Genomic DNA, 21,470 nt, shown 5'->3' on the forward strand with positions numbered 1-21,470 from the left:
AGCCCATGCGCAGAGCCAGGCCGGGAGCCGCCAGAAGGCATGAACCTGCGCTCTCACCCCGGCAGGGCCGCGGGCGGCTGCGCAGTTGTGGTGGGCTTTCCAAGGGGGGAGGGGACACAAAACCCTGGGCAGCTCCCTGTGCAGGATCAAAGGTCACAGCTGGTGAAGCTGGGGCCTGGGCCTTTACCTGGAGCCCTTGCCCTGCAGGCTGCTGTCCACCATCACGGAGCCCACCCCTGGCGAGGCCTGTGACCCGCCCCTGGCTGAGGAGGCCTCCTCCTCCTCACTGGTCAGCGAGGAGAGCGAGATGGACAGGACCGACCATGGGGGCATCAAGAAAGTGTGCTTCAAGGTGTCTGAGGAAGACCAGGAGGACTCGGGCCACGACACCATGAGCTACCGCGACTCCTACAGGTGGGCATGGTATGGGTGGCCCAGGGCTTGGTGGGACGGCCAGCAGGACAGTGAGCCTCTGACCATGCGGAAGTTGGGACCATGGACGTTTTGTGGAATGCGGTGGTCTGGCCCTGAGACCCGCCCAAGGTGCATCCCAGAGAGCCCACCCAGCTCCCTGCCCAGGCTGGCGCTTCTGCCTGGCCTGGTAGACGCCACCCTTTCAGCCATACGTGTCCCAGTGCAGAGGAGAGGGCTGATCTGCCCACACGGTGTGCTTCAGACTTGGTTTAAGACCTGTGGTTTCTGCCGGGCATAGGGATGCACGCCTGTAATCCCAGAGCTGGGGAGGCCGAGGCAGGAGGATCCCAAGTTCAAGGCCAGCCTGGCCAACTTAGTGAGGCTCTGTCTCAAAATAAGTAGATGGTAGGTAGGTAGGTAGGTAGGTAGGTAGTTAGGGCTGGGGGTGCACCTTAATGGTAGAGCACCCTGGGGTTCAGTCCCCAGCACTACAAAAAAATGTAGTTTTTACATGAATGCTATTTATTTTCACTTGATCTGAGGAATAAGTCTGTTTTCTTTTTCTTCTGAGAGGCCGTGAGCTGTCTTGCCACTGGTTAGATTAATTGTAACAAGATCAGTGGGGCTTTAATTAGCGGGTTAAATAGATTAGAACTCGGTTCCCTGTGCTAACTCTGTGCTGGCTGCTGGTAATTTCTTATCTCAGCCTAATGAGCCCCGGACCCCCTGAGAAGGGCCTTGTCACCTTCAGCTGCAGCCAGAAGGAGTCGAGGCAGCCAGACCCCCTCTGGTGGGCAAAGCCCAGGGCTGCCGGGATGCGGCCAGCGAATGCTCCTCTTGTCCCCACGGGACCTGCCTGGTCTTTGTGCCCGGTTTCCTGGGGTCTGTAACCGGGTCGTTCTGGCTGCCTGTGTGCTGTCCTCGGAGCTCCGAGGCCAAGGCCCCTCGCGTCCCTGGGTTTTCCTTCTGAAGTTCCTGTCCCTCTGGTTTTCATTGAATTGTCAAAGAGCGTGGGGTGGAATGGTGGAGCAGCTGCTCCTGATTCCTTGAGTTCCTTTTGGTCGGGTGAGTGGTGGGTTGTGCCCAGAGTCAGGGTTGTCCCTAAGAAGAGCCAGGCACTCGGGAGCACTGGGGACCTAGGGCAGTGGTGACAGCTGAGTGGAAGCAACTCTCCTCTCTGTTTCTGTGCTGGGCCGTGAAGCGCTTCCCCCCTGCGGACCTGAGAGGCCCCCGGCTGGTTGTCCCTGGGCTGGGGTCTGGCCGTGCTCTGCAGCAGGTCTGGGTGCGGGGCCAGGGGCGCGAGGGGAGGGTGACCCGCCGTCTCGCCCAACACAGCGAGTGCAACAGCAACCGGGACTCGGTCCTGTCCTACACCAGTGTGAGAAGCAACAGCTCCTACCTGGGCAGCGACGAGATGGGGTCCGGTGAGTGGGCCACCCAGCGGGGAGGGTCCTGGCGGGTGGCTGGCGGGCTCCTCCTGCTCGGCCCCGCCGTTTGGAGGTCGTGGCTCTGCATCTCATGGAGCCTCCTTCTGTGTCCTGCTTTGGCAGGTACTTAGTCAAGCACCTCTCACATGCCAGGTGCTGGAACTTAGCAAAGCTAAGATCCCAGCACAGAGCGGATAGAGACCTCGGTGCGGTCGTGCACCATGGCCTGTGGTTGCATGGGATGTGTGGGTGGTGGGTGCTCTGAGGTCCCACAGACCCCTGGAACCAAGGGGGCCCATAGGAAGGACCATGCACCAACCCAAAGTCCAGATAGCACAGGAAGGTTTAAGGAAGCCAGTGAACTCGAATCCAAACCCGTCGTGCTCCCAGGTGTGCCCACCGATGGTACTTGGATGCCATCGGCAAGGGCATGTGTTTGCAGAGGGACATGGCGGTGGCTGGCGGGCCGCTGGACGGACAGGTGGATGATCAGATGAGGTCATGCTGTGTCTGCAGCGCTTCCTGAAGCCTGACGTTGCTGCGTTTTAATTTTAGTTCTCATTCACTCAGACTTAGAAAGTACACTTTGTGCATAAATAGGTCACACGTCCACATGGGCCATTGTTAGAAAGACAAGAGACAGGCTGAGGTGGCGGGTCCCTCCCACCCTCAGCCACAGCCTCCTGCTGCCCAGGCCGTCCCCCCTGCACCCCGTTACTGCTGTGTCCTGCCAGAGGACTTCTGTACATAAAAACTTGCCCCCATCATGTGGCAGAAGAAAAGAAGGCCCAGGAAGGCGGACTGTGTGGCTGGCTCTCATGTCTCATGACAGAAGATCAGGCCATTGAAATATGTCCTCAGAGGGGTTCAGTGGCAGCTGACTTCACTGGAACAGGGGCCGTGACTCCGTGGGGCTGGGATCCAGGTCTTTGTCCTCAGTGCCCTCATTTGTGGAGTGGGAATGACAACAGCTTGCCATCTGGGGGGTGTTAGTGCTTCTTGCCCATTTTTTAGATGAAGAAACAGAAGCTCAGAGAGGTCCAGGGATTTTCCCAGTGACTCAGCTGGGGCCTGAGTCTGGCAGGCTGCATGTCCCCTGTGGGTCTAGGGCTCTATGGCCGTGTGGCCTCCTTGAGAAGAGGTTGGGGAGGAGCGGGGTGGGGCAGCAGTGACTGACAGCCACGCTCTTTCTCCTGCCAGGGGACGAGCTGCCCTGTGACATGCGCATCCCATCGGACAAGCAGGACAAGCTCCATGGCTGCCTGGAGCACCTCTTCAACCAGGTCGGCCTTGTCCCAGCCTGGTGTGGCCCTGGGTCCTCGCAGCCCCCGGGCAGCCACACTCACCGGGGGCTTCTTGTCTCCAGGTGGACGCCATCAACACGCTGCTCAAGGGGCCGGTGATGGGCAGGGCGTTCGAGGAGACCAGGCATTTCCCCATGGAGCACAGTCTCCAAGGTGAGGGGCGCCCGGTGGGAGCAGGATGGACGCTGTGGCACACAGCCCTGCTGCGTGGCTCTGGCTGGTCCAGGCCGGCAGACTCCTGGGCCACGCCAGCCCACAGCCTGCTTTCGCTCAGAATCTGTCTCCACTGTCGTCCTTATGTTTTACTTTTAAAGCTTCATAAAAGCCGAACAACAAGGTCTGTGTGGTAGAAGCTGCAGGAGCTGCAAAGCCTGACCTGGCTCTCTACAGGGACAGTTGGTGTCCTGGGGTTGGTCCCTGGGTCCCCTGGGCCTGCCCATTTGTGACACAAGGGACAGCCTGGAGTGCACTTCCCGTCTGTCACGCCCACGGGGATCTGCTCCCCTCATCCCACTTTGCAGCCATGTGAATTTGCTGCGGAGTTTATTATTGATGTGACTTTTGTTTTGTTAATGGCATCTCCTGTGGGGTATGGTGGTGCAGGCCTGTGATCCTAGTGACTCAGGAGGCTGAGGCAGGAGGATCTCAAGCTTGAGATCAGCCTTGGTAATTTAGCAAAACTCTGTCTCAAAGGAAAAAAAAAAGGACTGGGGATGTAGCTCAGTGGTAAAGGGCTGGTGGTCCGATTCCCCCGTACCTAAGTGAATGAACAAATAGGTTTTGAAAAGGTATCTTCCTTTTGGAAATTGAATTTTAAAAGGATCTTATTAAAATGCCCCCATAGGAAGAGCCCATGTGGTAGGCCATATATTAATGATAAGCCACAGTGATCAACTTAATGGGAAAGCCACAGTGTCATCCCACTGCGGTCAGGTGGGCATGGCTCCCTGCCCGGGGCCTCTGCTGCTCTTCAGGAGAGGGCTGTGTGAGTGAGAGAAGCGTTCAGGCCTCACCAGCACCAAACTGAGACTTTCCTCTGCAATGATTGAGACGAAAAGAATTGACATTTCTTATGTCCTCCTGCCTTTCATCCCACTAACCCCCCCTCACCATCTGTCCGTCCCCAGCTGCCAGTCCATCTGTGCAGCTATGTAGCAGGTAAATAGTTCCCTAGAGCCAGCTTGTGCCAGGCCTTGTGCTGGGTGCTGGTGACCCTGAGCAGGATGGGACACTGCTGACCTCGGGGGCTCCCAGCTGTGTGCAGATGGGAATGCGGACAGCCTCTGCCTCCAGGGGAGCATCGGGTCTGCTCAGCTGTCCCTCCCGCTGTGTCAATCCCCTGTCCAGGGGTGAACCTCAGGAAGAAACAGCAGAGAGGGCCCCAAGCCACAAAGACCTCAGAGACCCGGGAAGAGGCCAAGGGAACAGGGACCTGCGTCTGCCTGGCCTTTGGCCCTGTTAGGGCCACATTCAGGTCCCAGTTCTCCCACTACCCAGTGTGACTTTAGGCAAGTGACTTGCCTGGGCTTCTTCCTCTGTATAGGGAAGGGTTAGAACTAGGTCACAACTCATGTGCCTGCTTAGTTGGTTGTGGCATGGAGACCTGGTACCTGAGAAGAAGGCTTCTGTGGCTACAGGGTCCAGATCTGGGAGCAAAGTCTGCTGTGATTGATTGGTGCTGCCTACACTGGATTGTCTGTGGCTGTGGATCCTGGCCCCCGACTAGCAGGAAGGGTGCTGAGATGGATCAGTGATGTCTGCGATGGGAATGGCATGTGAAGTGGTAGCACACTTACCATGTATTTGTTCTCCAAGGCCTGGATTACATCCTAGAGCCTGCTGCTCCCTGGATCTAGGTTATAAGCTTTGGAATCTGGTGACAGGGCGTGGGCTTTTGTACCACTGTTCTCCAAAGCCACCTCAGCCCCTTCCCTGGCCCTCATGCCGCTTTCCTGCCCCAGAGTTCAAACAGAAAGAAGAGTGTATGGTCCGTGGCCGGAGCTTGATCCAGATCAGCATCCAGGAGGACCCCTGGAACCTGCCCAGCTCCATCAAGACCCTGGTGGACAACATCCAGAGATACGTGGAAGGTCTGCGGGCAGAGAGGGTCATGGGGGGTCTGTGGCCCACCTCTGTGCCCCCTGCCCTGTGTGCTCAGGGAAGGGGAAGAGGAGTGGCTGCACGCTGTCAGCTGAGTGACCTCCCCTGGCCAGCCCGGGCTGTGGACCCTTGACCCGGTGCCCATGGTGCTGAGCCCGTCTCGCAGGCTGCAGAGCTGAGCTTGTTCCTCATGGCTTCCAAAGGGGCTCGGTTCAGTCGTTTGTTTATCACGGAGGCTGCAGGCTGGCAGGTGGGGGCCGCAGAAGGATGGGCGCCCAGTGTCTGGTCAGGTCTCGCCGGGAAGCAGGATTTCCCCTGGCTGCTCTAGGTGGCAGCAGGCCAGCCGTCCCATGCTCACTGGGGCAGGAGATGAGTGGTGGCTGCCCTCTGGGGTGGCGAGGGGTGCTCTCCAGTTCCCTGCAGCCTGGCATCTATGCCACACCTCTCATGTGGCCCCCGCCCCCGTCCTTGTTGGTATTTGAATATGGGTCTCCTGGGTTAGAGGACCCAGGCGCGGGACCTTGGACTGGGAAAGCAGGAGGTGAAGGACTGGGGCGTGGCCCCAAGGAGAAGCCACCTCTGAGCTGGAATCTCTGTTGGCCCTGAGCTGTTCTGTTTACAAATCTGCAGTTGTGTGGGCTTTGTGACCAGCTGGCCAGGGCTTGAATCCCAGGCCACACACCTGTGGCCATGCGACCTCCACACCCTTGCCTTCTCTGGCCCCCACTTCTGCGTGTGCAGCAGCTCCCAGTGCTCCCGCCTGCCCCTGTGGGTCAGGAGGATAAACCAGTCAGTACCCATCAGCACTTAGTGCCCTGCCTGAGGGGGCACGCTCAGCCACTGGCACCTGCTCTGACTGACATCCTAGGGAAGACGGTACCTCAAGTGACTGCATCAGGACTTAGACTTTCCTTCTGAGGCATTTCTGGCCCCAGGGCACCTCTGAAGGAGAGCCGCCTGCTGGCAGGCGTCTGAGGAGGGAGGGCCTTCTCCTGAGGGCAGCCGTGCTGTCCAGGATGGCCAAGCTTCGGTGTGTGTTTGTACTTGTGTGCACTCAGTCTCTGCTGGTGTGAGTGGGTGTATCACAAACGTGTGTACTGTGTGTGCGTGTGTACTGTGTGTGCGTGTGTACCTGTGTGTGTGTGCAGCGACTCTGGCTCCAGAGATCGAAGTGCAAGCTGTCGTCTCTGCTTGATGGGGACCTGCCACCCTTCAGTAGACACTGCCCCCGTGCAGCCTTAGCACTGGCCCTCTGTGAGGCTCAGGCACGGGGCTGGGCCAGCTCTGCTGTCACCTGCCAGCCCCCCTTAGCCTCCTCCTCCTCTCCCTCCTCCTTCAGATGGGAAGAACCAGCTGCTCCTGGCCTTGCTGAAGTGCACAGGTGAGGGCTTTGAGGGGCAGCCGTGAGTGCATGGGCCCAGGGGTACCCAGCGAGGCCCGCTGGCTGTGGGCGTCCATGAGGACAGCCTGGGGAGGCCTTTTCTGTGGCCAGGGTGACTTTTTCTTGGCCCCTCAGGATCTGCACTGGGGAAGGCGATACTTTGGCCTCCTGCCCCTCTAAGACTTGCACCTTGTGTCCAAGGGACAAGTCTCAGTCCCTGGAGCTGGGAGCCCTGTCTTGGGCCACCTGCTACCTGGGTGACTATTGACGAGGACACAGGATAGAGGACGGAGGGCGAGGGAGGCTGCTTGTCAGTAGGCTCCAGACCCAGCAGACGGTGGAGGCCCGAGCTGCAGGTGGGGTGGGCCTCGTTTGTCCACCTTTGTCCCTCCCTTCTTCCCAGAAACTTGTAGTCAAGGGAGGATCCAGGTCAAAATAGGCAGCTGCACCCAGCTGGCCAGACATTGAGGGTAATTCCTCTCAGCAGCTGAGACCTGCAGCCTCTTTGCCTCAGGTGGGGCGGGGTGGTGGAGGGGCGGGGCCAGGCGGTGGAGGGGCGGGGCCAGGCGGTGGAGGGGCGGGGCCAGGCGGTGGAGGGGCGGGGCCAGGCGGTGGAGGGGCGGGGTGGTGGAGGGGCGGGGCCAGGCGGTGGAGGGGCGGGGCAGCAGGAGAACACCGGTCTCAACGGTGGCACAGCCGCACCACTGGCACACAGCCGGCCGGGCCGAGAAGTGCTGCATCCCAGAGAGATGGCCAGGGATGGGCCTGGATAGTGGCCGGGAACCCACGGGCCCACCTGCTTGGTCGGGGGAGCAGCAGCTTTGGGGTGAAGTGGCTTGCTCACGGAGGGGGAGTTTTGTGGACCTGGCTTTTGGCCCAAGTGAACTTTTGGCCAGTTTGCCCCATGCAGGGTCTGTGGGGGGCTCGGGGCCAGGGGTGGTGCAGCCTGCTGCCAGCACCTGCCCAGAGGCCTGTCGGTCCATCACAGACACTGAGCTGCAGCTGCGCAGGGACGCCATCTTCTGCCAGGCCCTGGTGGCCGCGGTGTGCACCTTCTCCGAGCAGCTGCTGGCGGCCCTCAGCTACCGCTACAACAACAACGGCGAGTACGAGGAGAGCAGCCGGGACGCCAGCCGCAAGTGGCTGGAGCAGGTGGCCGCCACCGGGGTCCTGCTGCACTGCCAGTCCCTGCTGGCGCCAGCCGCAGTGGTGAGTGGGCAGAGGAGGACGGGAGGCCCCTCAGCCTGTGTCCCCTGCAGTTGGCTCCCATGGCCCCGCTGTTCACACAGCAGGTGTTTATTGAGCACCTACCCTGTACCGCTGTTAGGAACTGGGGCCTTACGTCCTGGTGGGCGGGAGACACACATAAGTAAAAGACGTGGTGTAGACCATGGTGCTCAAGCTAGGCGGTTTTGCCCCAGGGGACACTGGCAACATCTGGAGACATTTTTAGTTACAGCAATTGAAAGATCCAGGAGTAGTGTCTCTGGCACTTGGTGTGTGGAGGCCAGAGATGCTCGTCAGTGTCCTACAACAGTCCCCAGGACAAATACCTGTAGTGCTGGTTGGCTCTGGTGGCCAAGGCCCAGCCGCTGGCTGGTGGGAAGTGTGGCCTCGGAGCGCCCTCTGCTGGGCAGAGGTCTGCTCTCACTGGACTCAGAAAGGCTGCCCGGACACCAGCCCTCATGTCTTAGAGCCAGATGCTAGTCCCTGTCCGTTTGGTCTCTGATGTTGCGAGGCACCAGACTGCTGGGGTCTGCAGCTCACCTTCCAGCTGGGGAGGCAGATGAGAAGACAGAATGGAAGGCTGGCGGGAGAGGCAGGGAAGTGGAGGCCATGACGTTCTTGGGAATCTGTGGTCAGAGCTGGCCGTGTTGAAGCGGTGACCTTTGAGCCAGTAGACAGATGGCCTGAGGAACAGCGTGGGGCAGAGGGAGCAGCTGTGCTCAGGTCCCCACGGAGGCAGTGTGGCCCAGGAGCAGGGAGGCGGTGGGTGGTGAGGTGCGCGGGCTGGGCCTGCAGGGCTGGGCCTTGCTCTGGGCAGGAGGCTCGCCGGTTGGAGGCAGGTGAGAGGTGGGATGTGGGTTCAAGTTAGACAAAGGTGATGGCACGGGGAGAGGGGGGTTGTTTGGGGGAGGGTAAGGGGGAACTGTGGGGTCCTCCTGGGACGTGGACCCCTGGAGTGGTGGCTGGGAAGTTGGGGGGCTCTGGAGCGTGTTTTGATGGTGGGTCTCAGGGCTTGGTCATGGCTGTGTATGGGGCAAGGGGAGAGAGAATCGGGTGGGTGGGGCCTGCTGGAGGGGCAGGGAGGGGTGGTGGGTTAGCTTTGGAATGGTTGTCAGTGACCGTTGGTCCAGGGTAGGGCCGCTCAGCAAGTCAGAGCGAGATGGGTTCTGACCCTGGGGTGCAGGACAAGCTGAAGGCAGAGCACACGCAGGACCAGTGGGAGGAGCCCGCTGTGTAGCACGTGGCCTAGATTCGGACCCCAGCTTGTCCAGGGAAAGCTTGGGGTGGGTGGCACCCGAGGTCCCTCATGTGTCTTCTTGCAGAAGGAGGAGCGCACCATGCTGGAGGACATCTGGGTGACCCTGTCGGAGCTGGACAACGTCAGCTTCTCCTTCAAGCAGCTGGATGAGAACTACGTGGCCAGTGAGTGACTCCCCCGCACGGTGGGTGTCAGGACGCTGAGGCGGCAGGAGCGTGGGGGCCACCTGGCCTCCCCTGCTTGCAGGCCAGCTGCCCGAGCCTCACACCCCAGCTGGAGTCTCAGAGCTGAATCGCAGCACACGTGGAAGGGGTCTTCCCCATCAACCCAGCTGCCCCAGCACCCTTAAAAGACCCACGAGCGATTCTCATTCAGATCCCACCCTAGACTCGCCCCTCTTTGCGGGAAGAATTAAGATTCTTAGGGACTAAGGCCTGATTACCTGAGGTTCCTCTGTCCTGTCTTCCTCCCTCTGCCCTGCCCACCCCCTGCCCACCCACTCGCACCACCCACCCAGACACGTCCGCAGCAGGGAGCACCCGGTACTTGCCAGCCAGAGACGGGCTCTGGGCCACAGTGCCGGGCAGCATGGCCACAGCTTATGCCCTCCCCGTGGTCTCTCCCTGGGGTCACCTGGGGGCATCAGAGATGCCGATCCCAGTCGCTGGCTGCTGTGGGTCAGGTGGGGCCTGGGCAGGGGTCCCGGGGGAGCGCAGGTGACCTCCCGCGGAGGCCGAGAACCCTGTGTGTGCTTCCAGCGCGGCTCTGCTGGGCCCTGGGGACCCCGCCCAGACCTCCCTCCTCGGGAACTCGGGGGTGGAGCAGGGCGCCCGTGTGCCACGTGCTGTCCCCAGGACTCCAGAGCTCATGGGCCTAGGGCTGCTCTCTAGATCGGTGCTCTTTCACTTCACTTCATAAAAAGCCCCCCGAGACAGCTTTTTCCCAAGTGCCACCCCCTTGAAATTGCTGTGTGTCTGGGCCGCGTGTCTGGGCTCTCGGGAACACCCGTCCTCCCCTTCAAGGACCAGCTCTGACCTCCTTGGGGCAGAACCGTCCCTGCAGAGGACGCAGACGGCTGCACAGGGGCCAGTTTGAGTTGGCTGTGGTGCTGCCTGTCGTGGGCCGACCTGGGCCCCGGGAGAAGCCCTGGTCCACCAGTGACACCTGCAGGCGCAGCAGGGGTCCCCAGGGCTGCACTCTGCCCCCCCTGGCCCGCAGCTCTCCCTCATGGGGGTGAACGAGATGCAGGTCCTGTTGGAGGGCAGCTTTTGCCAGGTGGGGCCCTGAGTGACCAGGCAAAGGGTGAGGGGAGCACCCGTAGGGCTCTGAAGACACCCGCTGGCTCCCCTGCTGGGCAGTCGGTGTCGGGGCCAAGAATAAAGCAGTGGCAACCAGCAGCTGTGGAGGGTGTCCCAGAGGCAGGTCACAGGCGGCTCCGGGGGGTGGGGCTCTCTGAGGCGCCCTGTGGGGCGGGAGTCTGAGGCGCTCTCTAGGCTGGGGGAACGGGGGTCACAGGATGCGACTCTGGCGTGAGTGGACATGGAAGTCCCAGGGTGCCACCTGAGGCTGGGAAGAAGGGGATCTGGGGTTATCCCTCTGGAGTGAGGGGTCAGGGAGGCACTGGGTGTCACTCTGGCGCCTGGGGAAGGGAGAGCTGAAGGTCCTGTAGCGGGGGCGGGGCCCTGCGGTGAGCCCGTGTGGCCTTGTCCTCCGCAGACACCAACGTCTCCTACCACATCGAGGGCGGCCGGCAGGCGCTGAGGGTGGTCTTCTACCTCGACAGCGACCACTTCTCCAAGCTGCCCTCCCGCCTGGAGAGCGGGGCCAGCCTCCGCCTGCACACCGTGCTTTTCACGAAAGGTGAGCTGCGGCTGTGGGGGACCGCAGGGGCCGAGCCAAGGCCACCAAGCACTGGGGACCCAGCCCCTGCCCTCCGTCCTCTCCCTTCAGCTCTGGAGAACGTGGAGGGGCCGCCTCCTGTGGGCAGCCAGGCAGCAGAGGACCTGCAGCAGGAGGTCAATGCCCAGTCCCTGGAGAAGGTCCAGCAGTACTACCGCAAGCTCAGGTGTGTGCCTGGGGCTGCGCTGGGCCAGGGTTCAGAGAGCTGCCACAGGGCGTGGACACAGCAGTGCCGGGCAGGCCCTCCGTGGGAGGAGTGGGCCAGACGCCCCTTTCTGGGGCACCTGCTCTGTGCGGGGCCTTTGCATGAGAGTCCGATGGCAGTGCGCACAGTAGGTCATGCTAACTCATTTTCCAGATGAGGAAACTGAGACCCAGGGGCATACACAGTGTGCCCACGGTCACACAGCCAACAGTCTGGCTTCAAAGCAGGTCCTTTCTGCTGAGCAGAGCTGCCTGTCCACTCTGCGTGGGGACCGGAGCTGAGATGGGCGCTGAGATTCATGGGCCTTGAGAGGGGCGTGGCCCCTGGGCCTCTGTCCTGGTCACACCTGCAGGGAGAAGTGGAGGGAACAGATTTTGCTGGGAGTAAGCACGTGTCCAGGGGAGCAGCTCCCACGTCCCCAGCAGCCTCAACTGTGGCCCTCCGAGTCCTGCCTTGGTGACAAAGGGTGGCTGAGAATTAGGAGATGGCAGGTCCAGTGTCAGGGCCTCCTCCCCTGGGGCCTGGTTTGCCATTTGCTGTCATCCACCTGCTCCACAAGCTCGTCTTTCACCGGTGGCTTCTACTCCCTTCCAGTGGAGACCGCCTGGTTCCCAAGGCCTAGGTGCCCATGGGTTGGCCCTTTAGAGGAACCTCTGCGACTCAGTGAGCGGCGCCCAGGGCCAGGCGGGGACGGGGCTCAGGGAGGAAGAGCAGGTCTGGGCGGCAGCAGGGCGGGGGCAGTTGAGGACAGCACTGGGGGGGGGAGGTGCCCTGCGGCTGGGGGCTGTCAGAGGAGCCCTGAGGGTGGCCTCCTCTGGGGCACAGGGATTCCTCCTGGGAGACCACGGCCCTGCAGCTGTGGCGGGGTGGCCCCTCTCAGCCTCTCTCTCCCTCAGGGCGTTTTACCTGGAGCGGTCTAACCTGCCCACGGACGCCAGCACCACCGCCGTGAAGATAGACCAGGTGCGTCCCCCTGCAGCTGGGCTGGGCGGGGCCCCGGGGTCCCCAGGTGGTTTCTGCTCACTGGTGGTCTGCTCTCTCTGCTCCCGTGGTGACTGCGGGTCAGAGAGGTGGACCCTCGCCGGGTGGGCCCAGGTCCTCTTTTCCTTCACATTGTTTGTGGGCACTTAGAGATCAAGAGATCTCCTGAGAACCACGGAGGCTTCCAGCTGTTTTGAGAAGTGGACAGGTGTGAGGCCTCCTGGGGGCTCCTCCCCACAGGCTGGCCTGTGCTGGGCGGGGCTGCCCGGGCCACCGGCCTGTTGGCCCCTGCTCTTCAGGGTCTGTGGCCGGCCTTCCCGGCTTGTGCAGGCCTCACCCCGGCTTGGCGTTCTGGCCTTGGGGCTGGAAGCTGCCCTGGGAGATGCTGGGCACCGCGCTGTGGGATGTGTGGCCGGCGGGATCTCGCCATGGCACAGGAAGACTGAGCCACCTTTACCTCCACGCGGTGGCTGGGGGTCTGGGACAGCAGGGAGGGCTCCTCCTCAGGAGGGGTCTGGAGGACGCCCTGGGCAGTGAAGAGGCCAGGCCTGGGGGTGAGACCTGAAGTACGGGGCGAACACCGAACGCCAGCTGCAGGGTAGCGGGGAGCCACAGATTGCTCTTGAGCAGAGGTCATGGAAACCTTGGAGAGGGCGCTGGGGGGACAGGTGCAGGGACCTCTGGATGAGGAGGAGATGGGGAGGCAGGCCAGAGGCCCTCGGCTGTGCCCCGAGAGTCCCCATTATATCTGTCCCACGCCTTGCAGCTGATCCGCCCCATCAACGCCCTGGACGAGCTCTGCCGCCTCATGAAGTCCTTGGTGCACCCCAAACCTGGGGCCGGTGGGAGCTTGGGTGCCAGCCTCATCCCTGTCTCCTCGGAGCTCTGCTACCGCCTGGGGGCCTGTCAGATGGCCCTGTGCGGCACCGGCATGCAGAGGTAGGCTGGGGAGGGCCGGGCCTCGGGGTCAGGGTGGCTGGGCCCAAGGCCTGGTCCTCCACTGCTTGCCGGCCCCGGGGCAGGGCCTCGGCGCTCTGGCCGCAGGTTGCTGTGAGATGCGGCCGCAGTGGAGGGTGGCAGGACTGTGGTTGTCCTGGAGCCGGGTGCCGGGCTCCCGAGCCTGCCATTCGCGAGGAACGGGGTTGCACACCTCCTCGGGCTGCGCTGGTCTCCTGGCCTTGCTGGACATTTCTCTCTTCTGTCCCCTGCCCTTGTGCTGGCCCCAGGGAAGAAGACCGCCCCTCTCCAGTGGGCCCTTCCAGGCCCCCTCGTCCCCCCACTTAAGTGCCTCCCGCTCACCAGGGCCTCTGTTTGCTGCCCGCCACCCCTAGGCAGGGTCCCGTGAGGTCAGGCGCCGTGTCACTCTCTGCCGTAGCCCACCACCTAGCCCAGTGTCCAGCACTGATAGGTACCTGACGGGCGGGCGTCCAGTCGTGTCCCATCAAGGGAGGAGGGCGCCCTGCGAGCTGGGCACTGCCGAGGTGTCTGCACCCAGGGGCTCATTTCCTCCCAGCTGAGCTGGTGTGGAAGGGCCCATCCTGGGGCTCTCAGCCAGGGGCAGTTTTGCTCCCCAGGGGACATTGGCAGTGTCTGGGGACTGGCATCTAGTGGTGGGGCCAGGTGCTCTCAGTGTCCTGCAGTGTCCTGCAGAGGGACAGCCCTCTTTCTGGTCCCCACGTCAATGACACATTCGTCTTGATTCTCAGGAAATGGGGTGTGCAGAGATGGACCCGTCTGTCCAGGGTCCCGGAGTGAAGGGCGCAGGGTGGGGTTCCAGCCGCAGGCCTGGTGCCGAGCCGGTTCTGACTCGATAGGGTCTGAGCCACGTGGCTGTGCTGGGGGCCACTGAGCAGAGGCCAGGCCGGAGGAGTCCCCTCGGTCAGCCCTCAGCTCACTGAGAGCCCCCAGGCCCTGCCTGGCAGCAGTGACCTGCCGAGGGGTGGCAGCTGCCAGGAGGAGGGCAGGTGGGGGAGGTCAGCCCGGAGAGGACGCAGGGCGGAGGTGGGCAGCGCAGCCACACGGGGTGACGGCACTGGAGGTGGGGCCTGGCGGTGGGAGCCGCTGCCCATGCCCTCTCCCACCCGCAGGAGCACCCTGAGCGTGTCCCTGGAGCAGGCGGCTATCCTGGCGCGGAGCCACGGGCTGCTGCCCAAGTGCATCATGCAGGCGACGGACATCATGCGGAAGCAGGTGGGCCTCGGCGGCGCTCCAGGCTGGGCCCAGGGGAGCTGCTTGCTCCCTGCGGTGGGGGAGGCCTCCTGGGCCTGTGCGCCCTCAGCCCAGACCTAGCCCACCTGGGAGCCCACCCGCAGCCAGGTGTCCCTGCCTGTCCCAACTCCTCCAGGGTCCCAGGCTGACACTCTCTCCTTCCAGGGCCCCAGAGTAGAGATTCTGGCCAAAAACCTCCGAGTCAAGGATCAGATGCCCCAGGGTGCACCGCGGTGAGTGGCCCCTGCCCCGTCTCCTCTGGGGGCCTTCAGCCTGGCAGACCCCTGGGCTCTGCCAGGGCCCCATCTGGCTTTTGAGGACCCTGCTTTGGGAGAGACGAGTCTGGCTCAATCTGTAACCTCACGAGGACCTGCTTCTCCTGGAGCCCTGGAAAGGGTCCCTAAAGGTCCTAAGTGAGCCGCGGGTGGCTGCTGGGGGGACCTGGTCAGCACCTTGCGGCCAGTCTGCCCTCCCGTCCTCCACCCCGCCGTCTCTCGGTGGCACTGAGCCCTCTGCAGCCCCTGGGACCTGGGCTCACTGGGCCAGACCCTGTCTCCCGCCCACCCTGCCCAGTTCCTTCCCCACGTCTGCCCACGGTGTTAAATAGCTTCTCATCTTGAAACAGCTTGATTACTGCTAAAGTCGTGCAGTGTCCCCGCACGCCCTGGGGCCACTCCCCCAGGGACGCTGTCTTCCGTGGCCCCAGCACGTGGTCGGGCCAGGCCGCTGCCCTTGGTGGTGCTGCAGTCCTTGCAGGCCTCGGTGGTACCCCAGGGTCCCACATGTGCTCGTCACCCTCAGCTGTTTAACTAATATTTTTTGGGCGGTTCCCTGCCCCAGGTTCCCGGCCCATCTTCCCATGGGGACCCATTTGACCCAAACAGCTATGCTCAGAGCAAGGTCCTGCTGTGGTCCCAGCTGGCAGGTGGGGGTGCTGAGGCCCAGGGAAGTTAAGCATCTTGTCCAAGGTCACTTAGCTAGGAGATGGCAGAGCCGCTGAACCCAGGCCCAGCCCTGTCCCCTGAGCCCTCTGGGGCCTGGCTTTCCCGTACTGCGGTGGCCTGCTGCCCGTTGCTCCCGCTCCGCGGTCAGGACTCCTCGTGGGCCATCTGACCTCCTGTCCTGCTGGAGAGCCAGCAGCCGCCCCCCCTCAGGTGCAAGCTGGGCTCGGAGCCCTCTCTGCACCCTTCTGCCTCTGGGTCCCGGGATCAGCGGAGGGAGGAGCTCCGGCAGAGACCGGGTGTCGCTAGTGGCCGCAGGTGCAGAAGGGACCCCACGCCCCCCACCCCCGTATCTGAACACACGGGTCTGCTCCAAAGACACGCCTGTGTCTGTAAACACCCACCGGCCTCTGGGGGACAGATGTGGCCCGGGAGGGGACCGGGCAGCTGGGGAAGGTGTGGCATGTCTATGTGTTCACGCTCTGTCTCATGATTCCTGCCAAGTGGTGTCCTCTGGGTGTGAATCGCCCATACGGTCAACAAAGTGGCGGGGGAGTGCTGAAGGGCCTCGGGGTCCCACTCATCCTCTCTCTCCTGCTCCCACCAGCCTCTACCGCCTCTGCCAGCCTCCAGTGGACGGAGACCTCTGAACACCACATGTCACCGCTCAGCCGCACCCACGGAGCTGCGGAGTGAGGGGACCCAGCAGGCCATGCCACAGGCAGCAAAGATGGCCCAAGGCTCCTGCCCAGCTGTCCCTGGCCAGCCCCCTGCACTGCTGTGGGGACAGGGCCCACTCGGCCATGACTGCCCACCACCCTGGGCCGCACATTCTCCACCCTGGGCACCGGGCGCCAGGGCTTGCAGAGCTCACGGTGCAGCCAGGCTCCGGACTCCATCCCAGTCCTGGGGACAGTGTCAAGGTGCTGCCCCGCGAGGCCTGCGGACAGCTCCTTCGGGATGGCGCCACTGCACTTTGAACCCGGGCTCCCTCCAGGCCACATCCCAGGGCCCGCACCGTCTCCGCCCGAGCTTCCTGCGCACACCTAACCTTACTAACCAGCTCGGTGGACTCAGGGCACCCGGCCTCGGCCAGGAAGGACAGAGGGACAGGTGCAGCTCCTGCCACCGGAGGACACACAAGAGCCACACCAGCTAATGACGTCACTCACCGCCATCGGAACTGGAGCCGCCAGCCCTGGGCCGAGACACACTCGGACTTATTTATATGGCGTGACGTCTCTGGTGTTTTATTTTATTTTTTGTTGTCGTTGCCGTCTTCGAGATTTTTTCTAAGGTTGTATAATTATATATTTGACATTTTAAGTTTCAAAGAAAGGCATATTGTCTAACAGGGACCAACGTGAGGTAGTATTGCAGTTTTATCCAGTTCTACTAAAAAAGAAAAACTAAATTATTGAAAATTTTAAGAGCACTAGTATGTCCTCTGTTTTAGAGTTGGGGTTGCAGGGTGTCTGGGTCTCCACAGGTGCCTGCTGCCCATCCTGCTTCTCCAGCGTTGACTCGGGGTTAGAACTTTCTAGATGGTGGCTGCAAGGGCTTGAGAGGTGGCAGAGCTGCGGAGGGAGGCGGTGAGCCGGGGGCCACCGAGCGGCCTCCTGCGCAGGACACTGCGTGGCACCTCGGGTGGACTTTATTTTTTTGATGTTAACTTCTCAGAGCAGGGCGTCTGGGACTTTGAAGCCACTGCCCTTATGGGCAGAGGGACCCACAGAGGACCCTCAGCAGGCCGTCCCTGGCGTCAGCATCTGCGGGGAGCACGGGGAGGAAGGGGTGTCTTGTCACTCTCGCCACCCTGGCTGGCTGGGAGAGTGGGTGTGGGCTGCTACTGGGCACCCTGGTCCCCACCGTCCCCAGAGGCCACCCCCTCTTGTCACCGTGCACAGGCCCACAAGAGGTGGCTTTGTGGCCACATCTTGCTGCAGGTTAAAGCCCAGGATGCGCCTCAGCCCTGCTGAGGGAGCTGAGGGCCCTGGGGCGGCCACTGCCACTGGTTTTCTTAACTGTCCGGGCTCCTCTCCTCGCACTCGAGATGGGCTTTTAGTATCATTAAAACCAGTTGATGACACAAAGGAGGTGGCTGCGGCCTGCCTGGTCTGTGGCACGTGGCCTGGGGTGGCTCTGACCTCTGAACGCCACACAGGACGGTTGGGAGCTCTGTGCCGGGTCCTCCAGCCAGTGGCCCCCGGTTCTGGTGTCTCCACCCGGTGCCTCAGGTTTCTCCTGGTCACAGGGACAGGGTGGCTTCCTTCCCGGGGACGGCGGGGACGGTCTGAGATTGCACGGGGCTTGTGACTCGCTGGTAGCGGTGCATGATGGGTCTTGGGTGGGTTTTCCCTGTGTTTGGGACCGGACCTGTGGTTTCCGTGATGTAGAAGATGGTGACTGCCATCTCCCCGGCAGCTGGCTGCCCCCTGCTGGTGCCTTAGGTGCCAAAGGCTTAGGAAGGTCTGAGGGACAGCACCTGGTCGTCCTGCGCCCCAACCTGCAGGGCCCCTGGATCCGAGCAGGGGTGGAGCCGAAGCTCAGCGCGGGCTGGGCGGGCTCCCGCCGGGGTCCAGGCTGACCCTCTGGGCCCATTCCCGAGGCCCCATCCAGCCCCTTCCAGGGTATCCTTGTGTCTTTCAACTGAGGTTTCAAAAGACTCGATGCTGTGACGGCATTTGGGACTTTGGGATTTGGGGTGTCGTGATGGATCGATTCTTTAGAATTATCTGAGCCAGTTTCTGGATCCAGAGAAACTCAGAGACGACTGTCACCCCCAGCTGGAGTTGGGATCAGCAGACGCTGCCACAGGAAGGTCAGGTTTCAGCCTGGACTCTGCCTGGGGCCTGAAGAGAAGTGCTGGACGGGCAGCCTCGGGCCGGCTGGGGCCTCTGGGGCCGCGGGCATCATATCCTTCCTTAGGCTCAGCGGGTTGGGGGGACGGGCCCACTTCCCTCTTAGACACGCCCTTCCAGTGCTCAGCAGGGCAGCGGGCTTCCAGGGCCAGGGGCCTTCTTACAGGAGACCAGAGGACCCGGGCGGGCCCTGGCAGAACCTGGAGTAGGAGTGTCCCTGCCCGCTGCCTGGCACCCAGATATGGTGTGGACCTTCATTTATCAGCTGGTGGATTTCACTCCTGAATCCTGATTTGTTTTCTTGGCAGTAGGTGCCCTGGTCACCTGGTCCACATTCCTGCCAGGCCACAAGCAGTGGGTGAGGAGCAGCTGCTGCCTTTAGCAGGGTCCCAGCATTTCAGGTCCCCCAGTCCCCGGGGCCTGGCTCCCATTGACAGGACCTCTGGCGCTTCACCTTCGAGGTCCTGGGCTTTGGAGTTGCCTGTCCCTGCCAGCCAGGGCAGGAGCTGGTGGCCAGGAGTCACTGCCCGTCAACAGTGAACCAGGGCAGGTGCAGCCCAGGGAGAGGCCTCTCGGGTCCTGTGCTCCTGCGCCCCTGGCGTCCAGGCCCCCGGGGCCTGAACCTGCAGGCTGCTGTCTGAACTGCCAAGTGCAGGTGATGTGGACAGGGTCCCTCAGGAAGCCAGAGTGGACGGGTGTGTTGGCCACTGCATGATTTTATCTAATCATAACTGTTTATGGGGTTGGCAGCCAGGAAGAGCACCCCGGGAGCCAGCCCACCCATCCTGTGTGTGTGGCCAAGCACCAGCCCAGAGCCAGCCACCAGCCCAGAGCTGGCCACCAGGGATCATGCTGAAGGAGAGGAAGGCCCAGCAGTTAGTGCTGGGAGCAGCCAGAGCATGTACTGCTGACCACAGCTCTGGCCTGGCCGTGGCCAGGAGGCCCTGTCTGATACCTTTGAGGTCAGAACCCTGGCCTGGCTCCCGGACCCGACAGCCTGCCGTGCTCACTGAGTGGCCATCTCCAGGCGGTCACCGCGCTCAGAGCCCTTCCTCCTCCACCTCCCTCTGCAGTGCTGGGTGTCCCATGGGCCAGGCCCTCAGCGGCTTCCCGAAGGCATGTGGTGCCCAGCCTGTCCAGCAGGAGGTGCCAGGGACCACGTCGTGCCCGGAGTTGAGGTTCCTGAGCTCCCGGCCTGGCACCAGGCATCAGGCTCGAGGCTGGCTCCTGGGTGCACATTGGGGACAGGGCCAGCCAGCAGGCAGCGCGGGAGCCATTTGGACAACGGTCACTGGCCCTCCTGGGGGCTCAGGTGACCGACTGCCTCGGCTTCTGTTCGCTTCGCCTTTGCTGTTTCTTTTCTTTTCTCAGCTTTGCTCTGTCCCCGACCTGCGGGGACCGCGACTCGTTTTCTGTCCCTCTCTCTCGGCGACTCTCCTCCTCTCCGTGTCTTCCTTCTGCCGAGTGGATCTGAGACGGGGTGAACGGCCCTGTGACTGAGAAGAGCGGTCCTCCGAAGGCTGTGGCTGGGCACTCACGATTGCCGAGGCGCCCCACGTCCCTCTCAGGGGACCATGGCCACGTGGAAGCTGTGGCCACCAGGTGGCGCTGTGGGGCAGGCCATCCTGGCTCCTGGGGACTGTGGTGAGGCAGGGGACTGAGCTGCAGGAGGCCCCTCCACCCTGGTCCCCTGTCCTCTGTCCCCTCGACCGCCCGAGGCTGCCGCAGGACAGCAGGGTTTGGAGGGAGGCCCCGCAGGCTGTGGGTCCCCACCACCTGTGAAGAGAGGCCGCGATCCAAGAGGAATTCTCCTCTAGCCACCTGGCCCCTCCCCGACTCCTCTGAAGGAGCAGTGGGGACATTTGGGATCACTCCCGTGTGCTGAGTGCTGTGTGTCTGTCCCGCTGTCTCCTGGGCAGGCGCCACCTTATCAGCCTCTTGCCACCCCTTTGAGGGGCCTCCTCTAGGATGAGCAGGAAATGGGTTCAGAGAGTTTAGTGACTTACCTGAGGTCACACAGCCGGCAAGTTGAGCCCCTGTGTGGCTTCAGGTCTGAGGGAACAGCTTTACGTTTGGCAAGTCAGAAGCAGGGTGGCCACAGGGTTCCATGGACCAGGAGCACCCCAGGAAAGGGCCGACTGTGTTCTGGAACCTGCAGGAAGGGGGAGAGGGGAAGGGTTGGACAGGTCGCTGTCCCAGAGAAAGGGAGGAAGGTGGTCAGCCGGGAAGCAGAGGGAGCCTCACTGCCTCATGTCATAGCAGTGCCTCAGGGCCTTCGCACATGCTGTTCCTGTGGCTTGAAACACTCTTCTTAGGGCCTCTGGCTTCACTCCCTCATGTTTTTCAGGTGGGCTCAAAGTCGCCCTGTCCGTCCATTCCTGATACCCTCTCCCCTCACCGTGTTTTGTTCTTCATAGCATTTCCTGCTGTCTGACAGGGCATGCACACACGCCCGCGCGTGCACACACACACACAGTCTCTTGGTACCGTGTGCCACCTGAGGTTTCTGTCAGGAAGAGAGCATTCACCATGAAGTGACACAGCCAATGGGGCCCCTTACAGAGCCTGTGCCGTGCAGTTTGGACTTTCAGCCTGTAAAACTGTGAGCTGAATTAACCTCTTTTCTTCATAAGTATCCTGCCTCGGGTATTTCGTTATGGTAAGGAAAAGCTGACTGATGCCCCGTCAGGAGTGTGTCTTCACCCCGCGTTCTGGCCATCAGGGTTTTGCAGAAACCTAAGCGTGATTCTGGGTCTGGCCCTTCCCTCACCCTCCCTGGCTTCATTCAACAACTATTCATCAAGGACTCACTATGCGCCAGCTTCTGTTCTAGGCCTAAAGCCACATTCTTGAGGCCCCTGGAGTTCACATTCTGCTACAAGAAGACAGATTTCATTTGTATGAACACGTGGAATGGCAGCTGGCATAAATACAGCAAGTTAAATACAGTAGGTGAGAGCCCAGGGACAGATGTGTGAGCCACTCTGATCGGTGGTCGTGGAAGGCCTTTCTGGGGCAGACCCTAGAATGGGGACCAAAGGAGAAGAGATCCATGGAGAGATCTGGTTCCAGGTAGAAGCACCAGTGCAAAGGCCCTGAGGTCAGAGCTTGTGTGGTGAGTTGGAGGCGCGAGGAGGCCACGGCAGCTGGAGCAGTGAGGGGGAGAAGGATGTGACCTTGGAGGGGCAGGGACCACAGCACCCAGGCGACCTGTGCACTTGGGATTTTATGCCTAGAAGCCATTGGTGGTTCTGAGCAAAGCCA

The 21,470-nt window shown here is 61.9% G+C and overlaps 1 protein-coding gene across 1 annotated transcript in view; it reads left to right on the plus strand.

Moving 5' to 3' along the window:
• Positions 1-16,775, plus strand: part of Prex1 (phosphatidylinositol-3,4,5-trisphosphate dependent Rac exchange factor 1) — a 139,378-nt gene extending 122,603 nt beyond the window's left edge. The window contains exons 26-40 of the mRNA XM_071609007.1: positions 208-414; positions 1,750-1,838; positions 3,042-3,124; positions 3,208-3,298; positions 5,107-5,235; positions 6,585-6,626; positions 7,615-7,835; positions 9,176-9,275; positions 10,828-10,971; positions 11,062-11,176; positions 12,112-12,178; positions 12,963-13,135; positions 14,284-14,386; positions 14,570-14,637; positions 15,953-16,775. Of these exons, the coding sequence (XP_071465108.1) occupies positions 208-414; positions 1,750-1,838; positions 3,042-3,124; positions 3,208-3,298; positions 5,107-5,235; positions 6,585-6,626; positions 7,615-7,835; positions 9,176-9,275; positions 10,828-10,971; positions 11,062-11,176; positions 12,112-12,178; positions 12,963-13,135; positions 14,284-14,386; positions 14,570-14,637; positions 15,953-15,995 (1,675 nt within the window). The 3' untranslated portion in view covers positions 15,996-16,775. The remainder of the gene's footprint in view (positions 1-207; positions 415-1,749; positions 1,839-3,041; positions 3,125-3,207; positions 3,299-5,106; positions 5,236-6,584; positions 6,627-7,614; positions 7,836-9,175; positions 9,276-10,827; positions 10,972-11,061; positions 11,177-12,111; positions 12,179-12,962; positions 13,136-14,283; positions 14,387-14,569; positions 14,638-15,952) is intronic.
• The last annotated feature ends 4,695 nt before the right edge of the window (positions 16,776-21,470 follow it).

This window comes from Marmota flaviventris, chromosome 2, assembly GCF_047511675.1.
Source record: "Marmota flaviventris isolate mMarFla1 chromosome 2, mMarFla1.hap1, whole genome shotgun sequence".
Classification (NCBI taxonomy): domain Eukaryota; kingdom Metazoa; phylum Chordata; class Mammalia; order Rodentia; family Sciuridae; genus Marmota; species Marmota flaviventris.